Source organism: Oxyura jamaicensis, chromosome 8 (genome assembly GCF_011077185.1).
Source record: "Oxyura jamaicensis isolate SHBP4307 breed ruddy duck chromosome 8, BPBGC_Ojam_1.0, whole genome shotgun sequence".
In the NCBI taxonomy this organism is placed as follows: Eukaryota; Metazoa; Chordata; class Aves; order Anseriformes; family Anatidae; genus Oxyura; species Oxyura jamaicensis.
Window position 1 is genome coordinate 3455439 of NC_048900.1, and position 15489 is coordinate 3470927.

Sequence of the window (15489 nt, forward strand, 5' to 3'; positions counted from 1 at the left end):
ATCAACAGAAACCAAAATAAACTGGGATTTATTTTGTGTTATCTGTCCATTCCCCCTCCCTTTTCTTTTTTTAACCAAGCAGTGCTGCAACTGGGACATTTTAAGACAGATTCAGCATTGTGATAAGATGAAAAACAGGCATCTATACTAGGAGTACTCTGCCCAACTTCAGATGATTCAAAAGAAGTACTATGGTAGCAGCTGACAAAGGAAACATTTCTCCATCAAAGCTCAGTTGAAACTTTTTATACACGAACATTTTCTGATTCCTAATTGTCAGTATCAAACTACCCATTAGCAAACAAGATGTCCAATTCAGCAAGCTGAACCTGTTACTATGAGACCAGCTTATACTTAACATAGCACACTACACCAAGGCTTATTCTGGTATCATTGAAGGCTAGCAGTTCCACTGGCTTAACATCATAGTAAGAAATCAGAAACATCACAGTAAGAAAACAGAAGTCAACATCTCATTGCACTTCAAATCCTATTTGTGCAGTAAAACTGCTCCTAAAATAAAACCAGCTTGGAATTTGTTATGTGCATTATTTATAAATAGATACCTCAGCCAGTTTGGAGTGACACATTTTGCATGTGCAAATGTTTTGTAAACAAAGCAGCATACTTTTCCTGTCCAACTCTCCTTATAGACAGCACCTACATGGCTACTCCTTCATTCTATGCACATTTTACTGCTGAATACTGAGCACTAATGATTGTTTTCTTAACCAAGACAAAGGTCCTGATCTAAAAGCTTTAATGTTCAACTTCAGACCTTAAGCACATGAGAACAGAAGTAAGTGGTGGTCCCTCCCAGAATCTTTGCAAGTTGTTTTACGCCTAGAGTTGGATCAAGGTAATGGAAGTCTCAGTATTCTGTAAGATGTCAAAACGGTAGGTAAATTTTCTTGCTTTTCTTACTCAAGCATGGACAAGGCAGACCGAAAAAGGGACAAAAAATAAAACACTGTTTTGCTTTAGTCTGAAAAACTCTGTGGCGATGCAGTGAAAAGAAGGTCCAAGTTCATCCCTGTTGTCCAACTATCACTGATTTCACTACTTTGAACTAGTAGTGTAACTCTGGGCCAAAACCCTCTATATAAACTAATATGCTTTCAAAAGATCAATGCACAATAATAATAGTCGTTTTGCGTTTTCCTCCCTGTAAAGTCACATTTAATTCTCTTCAAGAGTTATTTTACAGTAAGTTCATCCCCTGTTCCTACCGCGTCACTTCTCTAACTCACATCATGGGGCACTGCTACCTGTAAAAAGCAGACTGAAGTATTACAAGATTTCTAGCATTATTTTTCCCCTTTGACATGTCCATTCTTATGTTCTGAACTTCCTGAATAATCATGTGATTGAAGAAAAAGCTCTTCACAGTTGGGACATATTCCTGCTAGGCACGTTATCTGTAGGAATACTGGCCACATGCACACTGCCAGGAAAATGTATAATGTATGTTCCAAAAAGCTTATGAAACAAAAAGGGTATTTTGCAAGTCCACCTTAACATTCATCCACTATAATTACAAATACAATTTGGTTTCATCTTGTTCACACCCCCAACATCCATTTTCAAATTAGAAGTGTATGGAACAGATCTATTCTACTGCTGTTATCACAAGAATTCTGTGAAGCAAATGTAAAGCAATTTGAGGTGTTGTTTGAAACTGCAAAGGGGCTGTACATGGTGCAATAGCTGAAAAGCCTTTGTACTTGCCGACCTTCCAAGGGATGGACTACTGACTTGAGCAGTACTGGGATATGCTTAGATTAATAGAGAATGAACCCAAAAAGCTGCAGGTTGGGCTCAGAAATCTAATTTATATTCTTAAATTATGAAAAAAAAATCCTGCAGGAAAGTGATTGAACATGCCTTAGTAGTTCACTATTACGCAGTCTCGTTTGCTTTGATAACGCTTAAGACCCAAAAACCTCAACAGCTTTTCCCTTGCACTAGCATTACAGAAGTCTAATAAAAGCTATTGGTACCAAAATACATGATTAATCATGAGAAAGCAATATGGCCAGCCCATCTGCTGTCTACAAGGAAAAGGAAACAGAGCTTAGTGGATCGTTTCAGAGTTTGTCACAGTAAATATTATGTTTCACCAAGACTACTCAAAAGTCAGATTTTAGTCCACTAATCAAGTTCTGATCTTAGTAGAATTGCAAGATGCCTACGACTTGCCAGCTCTAAGGATACAGACTAGTATTACTCCTATTCTTCTCCCACAGGGAACTCAAACTATTAGATACTGGAGAACACAAACAAGTAGGGGTCTTTCCCCCCCCCCCCAACCAGAAGAGAAACATAATGAATACCTTAACATTATGCAAAGTGGCATCCGTCCCCCGCTCCACCCCCCAACTCATCCATACATTATTAGACATGAAAATATGCACCCTCCTTCATGATTTCTCTAAGAATGGGTTCTTTGATGACAACTGGGGAGTTCTTGTAGTCCCTTCTGACTTCACAGAACATTCTGTGCAGTAGTCCCAGCAATTTAGGAGAAATCCTCAACTTCTCTGTAAGATCAGCAGAATCTTCATGTTCTTCTATTCCTGTTTTAAATGTTTTGTTTTTTTGTTTTAACCTTGATCTTAGTTTTATGACAGAAGTAATCCTTGCAGAATTCTTCAGAGCAAGGACATGAATTTAGCAACTGGACATGATTAACCAAATACATTGAAAATCCGTTACAAAAATTAAAATGTAGAAAATGAATCATTCTGAGATGCAATTTACAAACAGGTAAGTTGTTGTGAATCAAGTTTCAAGCTCTCTCAAACTGAGGACTCTTACTAAAATACTTTAATAGCTATTTGAGTGTTTCAGTTCAACTTGTCTAAGAAGCTGTTTAAGTGAACAGTCTAAGTTGCATAATCATTACTGGAAACCCATTCCTAAAACATGATCCACTATTTTCCACGTTTCATTTTACATTTAATATTTTAGCACCAGGAAAAATAAAGCAAGCTTTCTCAATTAACTTTCACACATTGGTAGAGTTCAAAGTTGTGGAACTTTCTGTCTCAAAAACCTTATGTAATCGAGGACAAGGCACAAATGCAAAAGCCCTTGAATAAAATAATTCATCATCAAACAATAGGATGAAGTTGTCAACTACAAACTGTTTTTCATTGAAGATCACGACTACATTCCTTCAGATCAGAAACTTCCCTACCATGTAGCTCATGAGTATACAACTAACGTATGTAACTGAATATAGCATCTAGAGGTAAAATACGCTAATGTTATTTCCCAAATTAATATGCCTGGATTACAGAAGTTAATTTTCTGTAGTTAAAAAAAAAAAAAAAAGATTATTAGACAGCTCATAAATAACTTTTTAGAAGAATATTAATTTTATGAATTTATTGGCATTATTATCAATCACTATAGAAGAGAATGATTGAACTTCCATTATAGAGACAATTTTGGGATGAAATGTTAAAGTAATAGATACCTTTGGGCAAACTGTTTTCCAAAGTCACACTAAATTGAGATAAATTAGAAAGTGACTATGCTGTATATAAGTTGTTTGTAGGTAATGGATACTTTTTTGCATTGGTAGCACAGTATTAGTAAATAATTACTCTTGGTATAGAGTATCTTCTAATAATTGGAAGATATTTACAGTATCTACTAGTCTGACAGCAGAGTATCATATGCAGATGTACACCACTTGCATATGCTAGCAATTAAGAGCTATAAGCAGCTTAACACAGGCTAAGCTAGGGTTAAACGTGCACGCAGTTGTGGCACACTAGCTTATGTGTACGATAAGGCAAACTACCTTCTCTCATGTGTGATGAGCCACCGGACACCTACTACGGAGTATATACACGTCACATCATGGTACACATACAGCATGCTCCCTCCCCCCTCATATGTTCCACAGCCACTCCCTGTACTACTGTAAATGGAGTTAAGTGACAAAGAAAAGGCCTCTCTAAAACTCATACAGCAGAATTTTCTAAGATTGCTTATAGAAGAACCAAACGACAATCCGTCTACCTCCCTAAGGGAACATCCCTTGAGATGTTATTTTACACAGAAGAGATGTCTCTTAAGGAAGGTTAGAAGTATCCATGCAATAATTAGTACTTACGGCATATGCACCTATTAAAAAAGCTGCGTTTGCTCGTTTCCTCTGGTCAAAACTGGTATAGTAAACTATCTTCTTTCTTGACAGACTGAAATACTGTTAAAAAATAAAAATATTTTTTTAAAAAACACCATATGTACTGAGAGAATAATACAATTTAAAAACAATTTAAATAGTCACTTTTGGTAACTGACAAGTCAAAGAATTCTTATAGAGAGTCTTTTAAAATTAAAGGAGAAAAAATTATTGGTAGCATGACCTATCTTCTTACATTACAGATAAGAGTGCAGGGAAGCATTCACTGTTCCATAGCAAATATATTGGTTTTGCTGTGCTTCTTTATTCTATAAAATGCAGTTGAATCAATATAAGATACTATACTTTTTTTTCCTAAATATCCAAACAATAGCTTATGAATGCTGTTCAAAATCATTGAAATTGTCAGACTCTCATGGGTGTTAAATCTCTTTAGCATACTAAACACATTCTACCAAGACAGTCAATTTCTTTTAAAAAAAACAACACTGAAGTTAAACAACCTTCATCCTCTACACTACCTAAAAATGCGGTTACAGGCAACATACTTTGATAGCTTTAATAATGAGTTTATAAAAAAAAAATATTGTGCAAGTGAAAAGCTTGAAAAAAAGGTTAGGTACAGACAAAACTTGTAAGTCTTGCAATTCTTTATTTAGGAAGACAAGAAGTCTCTGTCAGCATCCTGCAAACAAAACTCCCATTGAAAACAAGACCAAGAAGCACCAGAAAAGAATAATCAGGACAATCTGCAGCAAAGCTATTTAAAGCTGAAGAGAAAATTATCACTTAAAAATGGCAAGCTAGACAGTTTATTATATTTTTATTAATAATTTTATTACATTAATTTTATTACATTACTTTATTAATTTTGTTATACTTTGAAACCTTGTCATGCATGCTTTTCCTGGTAGGTTTCTATGGTTCTATTACAGTTTGAGGAAGTCATCAACAGATACACCAGATTCTGCTTCTAAATACGTGAAGGGTACTTTTATTTTTAAAAGTTACACCACATTTTATCGACTGCCTGTATTCCAGTGTTGCTGTTACCCAACTCCAGTATTTTAAATCCTATTTGACAGTTTACTTTCTTTTCCTACTTTTGGCACTGATGACATTTGGGGGTTGGAGATAAGGTAACTGCGGCAGGATTATGTTTTATTTATTTAATTAGTGCCACTATATTTCACTTCCATTCATTCATAAGCATTGAATATCATCTTAAATCTTGTTGCAAATTCTAGGACTGCTTCCACTGTAGAAACAAATTTTGCACCTCCAGAAAAACAATAGCTAAAAAACAATAGCTGATAAACTCAGGAGAAAAGTGATATATGCTCACAGTGAGTGAGCTTTTTACTCCCACCCCTCACAGTGCCTTTAATTAGCAGTTCTAACTGTATGTTCTAAGCTGGTTTTATTACCCACAACTTCCACAGGTGGATATGGCATGAGAGCTAATGCCGGTGCGTGCATCTAAATAGGACTATAGGTGCTGAGAGGGATGATTGCTATCGATTGGAAGGTATATCTTGAGATCAACAGCAACATCTCTCAGAGTATATACAAACATACAGGGTATAAGTAGTTATTTAATTAGCGAAGCTTTCAATTATTATTAAAACTTGTCAAAATTTTAAGATCCCTCCTTTCTTCCCCCTCCTCAATTTTTTAATTTTAGTGTTCTCTAACTGCAGTTCCACCCATGATATGTGGGTGGGATAAGATTACAGGAGTTATGCAACAGTGACAGAACTTCAATTATAACTTGTTGACTACTACTTACTTTAAAGCAAAGTTCTTCGTAACAGTTTACAGCTCACCTGAAATACCACTTGAAACTGCAAAAGGCTCTGGCTGCTAGCTAGCAGGAGTTCTATTTAACAATACCATATTTCTTGTTTTATTTTACAGAACAGACTTTTTTTTACCATACAGGTATATCAAGTCAGAACAATTCTGAAACACTTTTGTACCAGCAGGATCCAAAGAGTGATAGCCCTTAACGCTCCCAGAGCATTTAAATGAAAGCAATGTAGCATTTTAACAGCTTCAATTTCAAAAAGCAATTTCATAATCTTTATGAACCATACAGATCATGTGGAATATTTATTTTTTTAATCCTGACCAAAGTTTTAACACAAAATTGAAAACTGACGCTAGTGAATAGCTTACAGCATAGCAAGCAGAGGAGAATTGCATCAGGATAGAATGAACAACTATATTTGTTTGCACACGGGTTAAAGAAAATCCAAGTTTACAGCAAATGCTTGCTGAAGTGATTCGCTGCTTGAAGTGCAGCAAGCGTGATTGCTTCTATTAATGCGAACAAATTCTCAACTCAGTTACACTTTCAGTATCAATACTAAGCTACATAAACTAGCTTAGTATTGTTAAACATATGGGCTTGGTATTATTAAACAAACATGCTGGTTCTTCAAACACATTTAGTAGGCTAAGTCTAGTCCTTTGGCTAGGTTCAATGAGAAGTGTTAGGACAGCTGTATTGGTGGTATCATTTTTTAATATTTTTTTTATAAACAGCTCCAGAGCTCCACCTGAATGTAGAGCTTTAGTTTCCTTAGATACTGCAGAAGGAACCAAAAATGTTTCAGCAATGAATTTCTCCATATGAGTTGTCTATAGAATAGCTATAGTTAAAAGATGATACAGTAATACAGTTGCAAAACACCTTATACTTTTAAAGGATTAAAATACATGTACTGTGAAGCACTAAAGATATTTTTCTTTACCAACAAGAAAATTTCTGTAGCATTCACACATCACTAGAACATAAAATGAAACAAAATAATACTTTCTAACATACATCCCAGAGGAATAAACTGAAAGACAGTCTTTTGAAATAAAAGCAGAGGTTACAAGAGAAGTGTGGCAGTTGTTCTTTTTCTAAGGTAATTAAAAAAACTCATTGGTGCATGATAGGACTCCAGAACACATTTTTTCACGTTAAAATTACTTTAATTTTATGAAAAGATGAATTCTTGCTTCTTGAAGACCTCAAGAGAGATTTACTTGCACAAAAATTGATGACAGGCCTAGAAGGTACTACTGTGGACAATTACTAGATGAACACCTATTTAGAATCACCAGATCACCAAGTTACTGTAATTTAGTTAATGGATATAGTTTAATATACTTGCATTGTAAAGCAAGAAATTACTGCAATGTGTTTAATAAAGCTGGATAAATGTAAATACTGTTTCCATATACACTAAAATATACATGCATAACAGTGAATGTAACGCTTGCAAACTGGGCATGAAAAAATCACATATTAAAAAATGTCTATATAACCTGCCTCATAACCTAAGCTGCCCTGAAGGAGACGCCTGCAATTACTACAGTTCCACGTACATGACCAGCAGGTTATTCATATTAAAAACAAAAAACAAAACCCAGAACCCTCTGCAATTTCACAACACAGTTAGGATATGAGAAATGTTAACTCCACAGTTCATAACCCTGCCTTCCCTGCCTCTGATGTTCCATAATTCATATCATTTTTGTCAGCAACTTTCCCTCTAATTACCCACTTCTAAATTTATTGAGGTTTTATAAGGTTATATGTGCACAAAACACAGTAGCTTTTAAAATAATTTTATGAAATTGGACATTTAAATTTAAGAAAAAATCTCATAATTGAATTGCAATTTCTTAGGCAAGCATTTTTTCCCAAACAGAATTCAAGGAACAAGTAGGAAGACAGCATGTCCAAGCATTTTTTCTAGTTGTTGACTCAGCTAGTCAAGATCATCTCCATAGCATTCAGCAAAACATTACAAACATAACAAAGTCAGGAAGGTTTTCCTGTAAAGCATAACTTTAGTACTTTACCTCTAACTTTCTCAGCAAAATTGATATTTGAATAAATCCTTCAGTTTTTCTGAACAGAACTATTCACAATTTTTAAAGCGAGTCAGCATAAAGTTATGATAGTTTACTTTAAAATGCTGGTCTGCTATATAGTTCATTTCAAACAGCGATGCCTTTTGCTCCTTACCTGCTCCTCTCCTCTCCCAAAAAGGAGAGGAGGAAGCAGAAAACTGCCTCCTTTGTGCTTAATCCCTCTCCCAAAACAGAAATAGATACAGCTAAAAGATATATATATATATTTTTTAATGAGATCTTACCACATTTTTCCTGTTTCTACTCATATAAATTTTAAACTTAAGAAAAGCCTTCCAAATCTAAAATTCCTTTTGTGATACCATGGCCACACAAAAATTGTAACGTAGTACATAATTTGTTGTGCCACACTTCTTTTAAAATCTTTTCATAAGAAAAGTACACACAGTGTATACCCAACCAGGTACATACCAAATCATCGCAGGAGTCAACTGGGCTTAAGTACCGTGATTGCCTCAGGGTCCCGAGAGTGTTGCAATATAGCAACAGCAACTATCCAACAACAGAGGTTGGATTTCCAGAGAATTATAAACCACACTGTCTTAACTTCCTATGATCAGCCACTGCTGGTGTTGGTCCCAGAGCATGGTTACCTCTAATGCAAGTGTATGCAAGCAGCAGGTTGCCAAACAGGACTCTTTCCCCCAGTGGTTAGTTCAATAGGCACTTCCCATCCAAAAACACCGATCACAGGCTGCCCACGTGTCACCCTGGTGCCCCATGAGAATTACCATACTTCTGTTGCAACAGTTGCCCACTGCATCAATGCCTTGCCAGCAGGTAAGTCACAGGTCACAAACTTCTGTCTTATACACACACTAGTTCAGGCCTCATGTGGGAGAAGTCCCTGCAGGGAGGCTTGTGAAGGACAGACATGAGAAAGTGAGAGGTAGAAGAGCAGAAAGAGTAGAAACTGAGAAACTCAACTAGCAAAGCTGAGCAATAGTCTTTTGTAGCTAGATCTACAGTACAAATCAGTTGCATGCTTAGCCTTAGGATGAGGTCTTTCAAGTCTACTTACCCACTGCAGATAGTGTGTAAGTTAGGACAGAGTCTGGCATGTATTTTAACTCTCAGAAAAGCAAAGTTTACATTCGGAGGTACAGGCCTATCTCAGACATAGCGCCAATTAGGCAGACTGGCATCTATTCACGTAGGAGTTTCTACACTGCTCAGGTGGTATTCCAAGCTTCAGCTGTTTGATTTCAGGTATTACTTTCGAGTGGTTGCACTATCAGGTTACCCTTACTCTATTATGCATTAGGGGTTTAAATTAACCTATTTTGAATTAGTCTGTGGTAAGGTAGCAGCAATAAACAGCACCTCTCTTCCAGCTGATCTGCATGAGATTTCTGTTCCTTTCTTGCCAGTCTGTACTCTTCATCTTGTACTGGGAGTGTTGTTTTTTTTTTTTTCTCCAAAAAATATGAAAGTTACATTAAAATAACATTAAGGTTTACTAAGCCAATTCTACAAATATCGGAGTTACTCATTCAGTTTCAATTTGTCTCCCTTGTATATTTTTTCAGTTACAATATATGATCTTTGATATGATTTTAGACAACTACTTATAAAGACAGGACAAACACTTTGCCGTCAAAATAAAAGTTGCCATGGTATCTGAGGAAGATACCTACGTTTTCTATTTCAACTGCAGAACAACTCAAAATTGCCTTAAATCTACAATCCTTATTTGGAAGCAAGAGAATAAGAGGGCTTCTACAAAGGAACTGATAGCAGTGACACCTCTGCAAATAATACAGAGAAAAAAAACACAAACATTTTATATATGTAAAGACCTTTCTGTAACACTTATTGCAAGCAACATTTCATTGAACTGAAAGATTTCAAAGTTTTAATTTTTTGATTGAGTGAGATTTAAATAGTGTGATTTTGGAGTCCGTTTTATTTTTGTTCAAAGGGGTCAGGGATAGGGAGTGGTTTGTTTTAATATTTGTTGTGGGGGTTGCTTTTGGGGGGAATAGTTGTTGTATTTTTTTGTTTGATTTATTCATACTAACATACCAACTTCATTAGCTGCAAACCCATGAAATATCCATACAGCCAGACTGTTTCTTGTTACTATTTTGTCATGAAATGAAGATTAGGAAAAAAGGTGAACCATTCATCAGTAGCTCACCCACTGAGCAACAATGAGAGCATATTCCTTCTTCCATTCTTCAGAGGGAAAAGAATTCAGAACAAAGTAGCAACTATCTAGATATAAGAACCTAATAATCGCTTTCAAACTGGACAATAGCTGTTTCAAAGCACAAGAATATAGAAACATTGTTTTTAAGCAAAGCTTACCTTTAATTTCTTATTTAGTTTACAGCAATATCTGTATAACATTGCCAAATTTAAAGGTCCAAAATCTGCATAGAAACTGGGAGAAAAGAACAAAAAATGTGTTATTTATACAAAGTGCTAAGCAAATTTCAGCATGCATGTTGTTGATAATTGAAACTGTTAAAGAGTAACTTTTGGGGAATACCAAGTAAACAACACACACAGGGCACCAGATAAAAACCTATATGGATTCATTTAAAAGGAAAATAGTAACAGTTAATTTGAAGGCATATGTAGCTTCAGTTTAAGGTGCTGTAGGTGCCATATCCAGTCTGGGTTTGGCTAAGACTACAGAAAAGGAGAGTAGAGGACTTCAAAATTTGCTCTACTCTCCTTTTAGCAATGCTGCTCTCATTCTAGATATACCCTCATCTCAAACAGCTATAGAGCCTGTTTATCATAAGATACTATGAAGAATAAGTAAAATTTTACTGCTTAGAGGAAATTGTATTTAAATATGTCCAATCTCGGTATCTCTCTGAAATTTAAATTATTTCTTTTTTATTCCATCCTCCATTATTCCAGAGACAACATATTATACATACTCCCTTTACACAGAATGTGTTTCCTTTTTGATGCCTAGTCCTCTCGTCTCTAAGCTCTCTCCATTCACTGTTTAATTAATGTTTTCTCATTGATTTTCTTCCTTTCTTCTAGATTTTCCTCAAACATTCTCATTACCCTTGAAGCAGCAACTGCTGCCCTTTGGATAAGGGCAACAGGCCATACAGGAAAATTACTGCAAAACAGAAGTTCCCTGTAGGGATTCACAGTGCTTTTCCTAGCTAACCGTAAGAGCTACACTTTTGAGGCTTAACACTTTATTAACATCCCCCATATGTACCCTCTCAAACAAAAAGGACCAAGCCCAGTGAAAAAGAGACAATTATATTAGCCTGATTGCCGTTCAGAAGGAGCAGCCAGCCTGCCACACCACTGTTACTTCAATATCATCTACTGTACAACATCAAATAAGTGCTTGTTAAGATTCAGTTCATCCCCTTCAGTACAAAACATGAGGACATAATGCTTAAATACAGAAGCTCATTAGCTGGGTCAAAGACTAAGCTGTCCAACTCAGGACTTTCTTTGTAGGTTGCACGGAAGTTAAGTGAAAATTTCAGTGGCAATAAAGCAGTGACTAACTTTAGATTCCACATCTTTTCTAAGATAAGACTGCCAGATATGGTCAACAGTTACAGGTACTTTTAAAAAAATATTCTCCATTAAGTTTTTAATTGAGATGAAATGAAACGCAACATGTATTTCCTATAATACAGCTCTGGTCAGCCTAGTGATAGATGAACTGTGTATTCAGTTATAATGCACTGAAAAACTAAAGCCATGCTTTAGGATAATGGATTTTCATTACTAATTATTTGCTAGAAGTACAGCAATATGAACTCATATAATCCACTTTTACCTTAAGCTCAAACTGGAACGCAGAAAAAGCACATGAAAATTAATTTACAAATCAATTTATACACAACAGACAAATTACTTACTGTTTTGATGGAGGCAAGAAAAAGATACATTTATTCAGTTAATCCATGAAGTAACAGGGTATTTTTACAAAATAGACCTATTCAGATTCTCTGATGAGCCAAGCTAGAGTTGTCACGATCTTAAACTATTTCTTCATCATTTACTCCTAAGTACACTGCGCTTTTCTTAATATGATAAGAAAGAAGTATCAGTATTGAACGCCCCGGTATTACCACTGTTTAATACTTTTCAGAATCCAAACACAATCAGGAAGAGAGGGTATTTTTGGTGAGGGATGCACCGCTATTACCCATACATCAAAAAAAAAAAACCATCGTCATCTCCCAATTCATTTGCACAGCACCACGTAGGCAGTATAAACAAGCTACTGACTCCACTGACACAGCGTGGTTGCAGTTGCATGAGGTAGAAAGTTTATTTCCTACACAAATAATTTTAACTTTTCCTACTAACTTTGTTAAACTTGAGTAAGCTTGAATGTCATTAGTGGAGCTAAGTGAAACAAGTGTTTCACAATTCTTGAAATCAAACAGTCTTGAAAGATAATAAAACTGTACTGAAGTCAATGAACTCCACAAAACCCTTCTCCTTCTATCCTTAAAACTACATAGAATTTCTGATAAATTTTAACAGAAGAGTTTAGTCTTATCCACTCTTATTACTTTTAGTATTAAAGGCCATTTCTTCCTTGAATTCAAGACACTTGATCCTGACTCAGACAGAGGATTTTCTTCTTAAGAACAGAATTTTGAGACTGAAATATAAGTGGAGAATGGGAAATTGGGATGGAATAGCAATGAACAGAAACAGCACACCAACTCAGCCTTTAAATTAAGAGACTTTATCTGGTAAACGTTGAAGATAAAAATACAATAAATCAGATCTAACTAGTAGTAGTCACTGGTAACAATCTATGCAATATTAGTTCATTTATATTTCTTTTATGGGTAACAGATCTATTGTATCCAGATGTATCTAGATGTTTCTGTAAGCATTTGAATGCACTAAGAAATTAGGATGTCTCTGAAGCTTAAACTAGTTAAGACAGTCATTTACTACAGAGGTAGGAACCAGGTATGAGAACAGAAGGCAAGTATAGTATTAATCTACATTTAATTATATTTTGTTTTAATCAAATACCTTGATGATAGCTTAAATTATTCTTCTCCCTCATGCCATGGAAACTTACTATCCTTACACTTCTCCAACTATGTAACAGAAAACCCACAAATTTACTATATGAATATTTCAACACTTCATAAATACTAACGTAATGCTACTTGGGAGCAGTAGCATAGATTTCTTATATCTGTATTCTCCTTAGAACCAACTCCTAGAACCACCCCTTCTTATCAGTTCTTACAGCATATCATTCGGGTTATTTGGCTACACAGGAACTGCTATTCACCTGGAAAGGCCAGCCTAAATGAGCTCATTAGTTCACTCTGTCATGCCAGTACATTCTTCCAAGGAATTTAATCGTGAAAAAAAAAATGTAGTATAGAACTCTTTGGGACAGTAACTTGTTTCTGATTGCAGTTCTGTGCAATGCCACATGAAGGTGCCATCAGTTAAGGCAAGCCTCGGGCACCTCTGCTGCATGCTACTTTTTCCCCAAGTATTTGAATATGGCTGACCCTAGCACAGCAGCAGTGTGATATACAGCTTTCATATCCTGAAGTATTGGATGGAGCCTCATAATGGTCAGCGAAGCCAGACAGTCTTTGAAATGAACTGATAACCTCCATATTAACATCACAATCAACCTATTTACGGCCATGGTGTCAAGTTATCTTTCAAAGATAAATTGAACTACTTATATTTTACCCTAGAAACCTGAGAGCAAACACAAACTTTTTGGCCCGTAGATGAATGTACTAGAGCAGTAGTTTTATACTGCCACTCAAATTCCGTGAAACAGCAAGAGAAGTATGGATGAAAGGATAGGAGATTGCTACTAGAAGATCTATTTCAGGATTCTTTTCTTCATACCAGATCAGTGTAAGTTCAGTGTTACTGCTACTGAACATGAGGGTGTGCGTGCATTCTGGCACCCAGTAGTAGGCATTTCCAAGTCTGAATATGGCTCAAACCCTAATTATCATAGTGGAAAAATAATAGGACAGATCCACAAAGTCAGTTCTAACAGTGCAATAATGCTCAGAGGGGATGATGTTACTTGCATGGCAGCTTAGTCGGTTTTTGAGTTAGTAACTTGAGAACAGGGACACAGTTCAGCAATTGCAATCACTTTCTGGAGCATGATCACCAGAACTGGAGCACAACTACTTTCTGTAAGAAGCTTGCTTTCTTAGACACGAGCAACTGTGTAAAAGTCCTTTTCTACCAAATAGGAGCACCTCAAACTGGCTGCTATTCAAACCAAAAATTTAACCATAAGGACTTTAAGAACTAGGAGAAATGCCATTTCCTAAATATAGGACTACACTAATTTGTAAGCCTGGTACAAGTATTCTTGTTTAGCTTACTATTAAAATTAAGTAGTGAGACTAAAATAGAATAAGGGATATTAATATATATATCTCCACTTGCTTTTCTCTCCCCCTTTCCTACCCTGGATTACTAGAACATTCAGACAACTGCACTGCCAGGTCTTCTTTGCTACCGGCGAAGAGGCCAACTGTCTGCTACAGATAAAGGCTCCAAGCCCTGAGCTGAACATGCCTGAAGTGCAATAGTTCCTGGATGAAAGCCAAAACAATTAATCCACATATTCAGTGCAACCTAACTCTGCTGGTCAGGAAATTTTACCTATTCTTTTTTTTTTTTTTCTCCCGTTAATTTTTCCCAAAGCACGTTCTACCTTCCCACTTGCCAAGTGCATGAACGAAGGTGGGATGCCCAATAGCACAAGCTGCCTGCTCTAACCCCACCAACTCCAGTAACGGGTAAATTGCTGGCAGCTTTCTTATCTGGGCCAAGGCACAATCCCTAATGCTTAATACTACTTAAGGATCACACGCTTCTGAATGACAAAGGAAGATACAGTGAATACCTAGAGAAAATATAACACCCCACTGCTTGCATTTGAATGTAGGAATAATGCCGAGGGTCTGGATTATGCAAACACCAGGTACTCAGTCTATTTCCCTTTCATTGTTCCAAATCCTCCTCAAGATACTGGCTCTTCAAAATCCAAGAAGAGATCATAGCACCAAATTACAGATAATTAAATAGCTACTCCAGATGCACGTGCTTGTCATACAGTGCTCCTTGATGCAAAGAACATGGTATCAGTTAAGAGCTTTTTCCATAGAGTTGGACTATAGAAGGTTCTTCAGATTATGTTAGAAACCTACTCTACAGAAAATAAAAGCCTTCTTAACAGAGGCCAAGATTTTTCATTAGTTTTCTATTTTAAGTTATACTCTTGTCCAATACGAAACTGAAGTCTAGAAAAAAAAAGTTATTCTATTCCAGTCCCCACTTGCTGTAAACAAACAACAAAAATATCTTCAATGCTTGTGACAATTTATTTTGTCTTCTCCATGTGAATCACAAAATTACAGAATGGCTGAGGTTGG

The 15489-nt window shown here is 36.0% G+C and overlaps 1 protein-coding gene across 1 annotated transcript in view; it reads right to left on the reverse strand.

The window, feature by feature from the left end:
* Nucleotides 1-15489, reverse strand: part of CDC14A (cell division cycle 14A) — a 56461-nt gene that overhangs the window by 35666 nt on the left and 5306 nt on the right. The window contains 2 exon segments of the mRNA XM_035333190.1: nucleotides 4127-4219; nucleotides 10400-10475. Of these exon segments, the coding sequence (XP_035189081.1) occupies nucleotides 4127-4219; nucleotides 10400-10475 (169 nt within the window).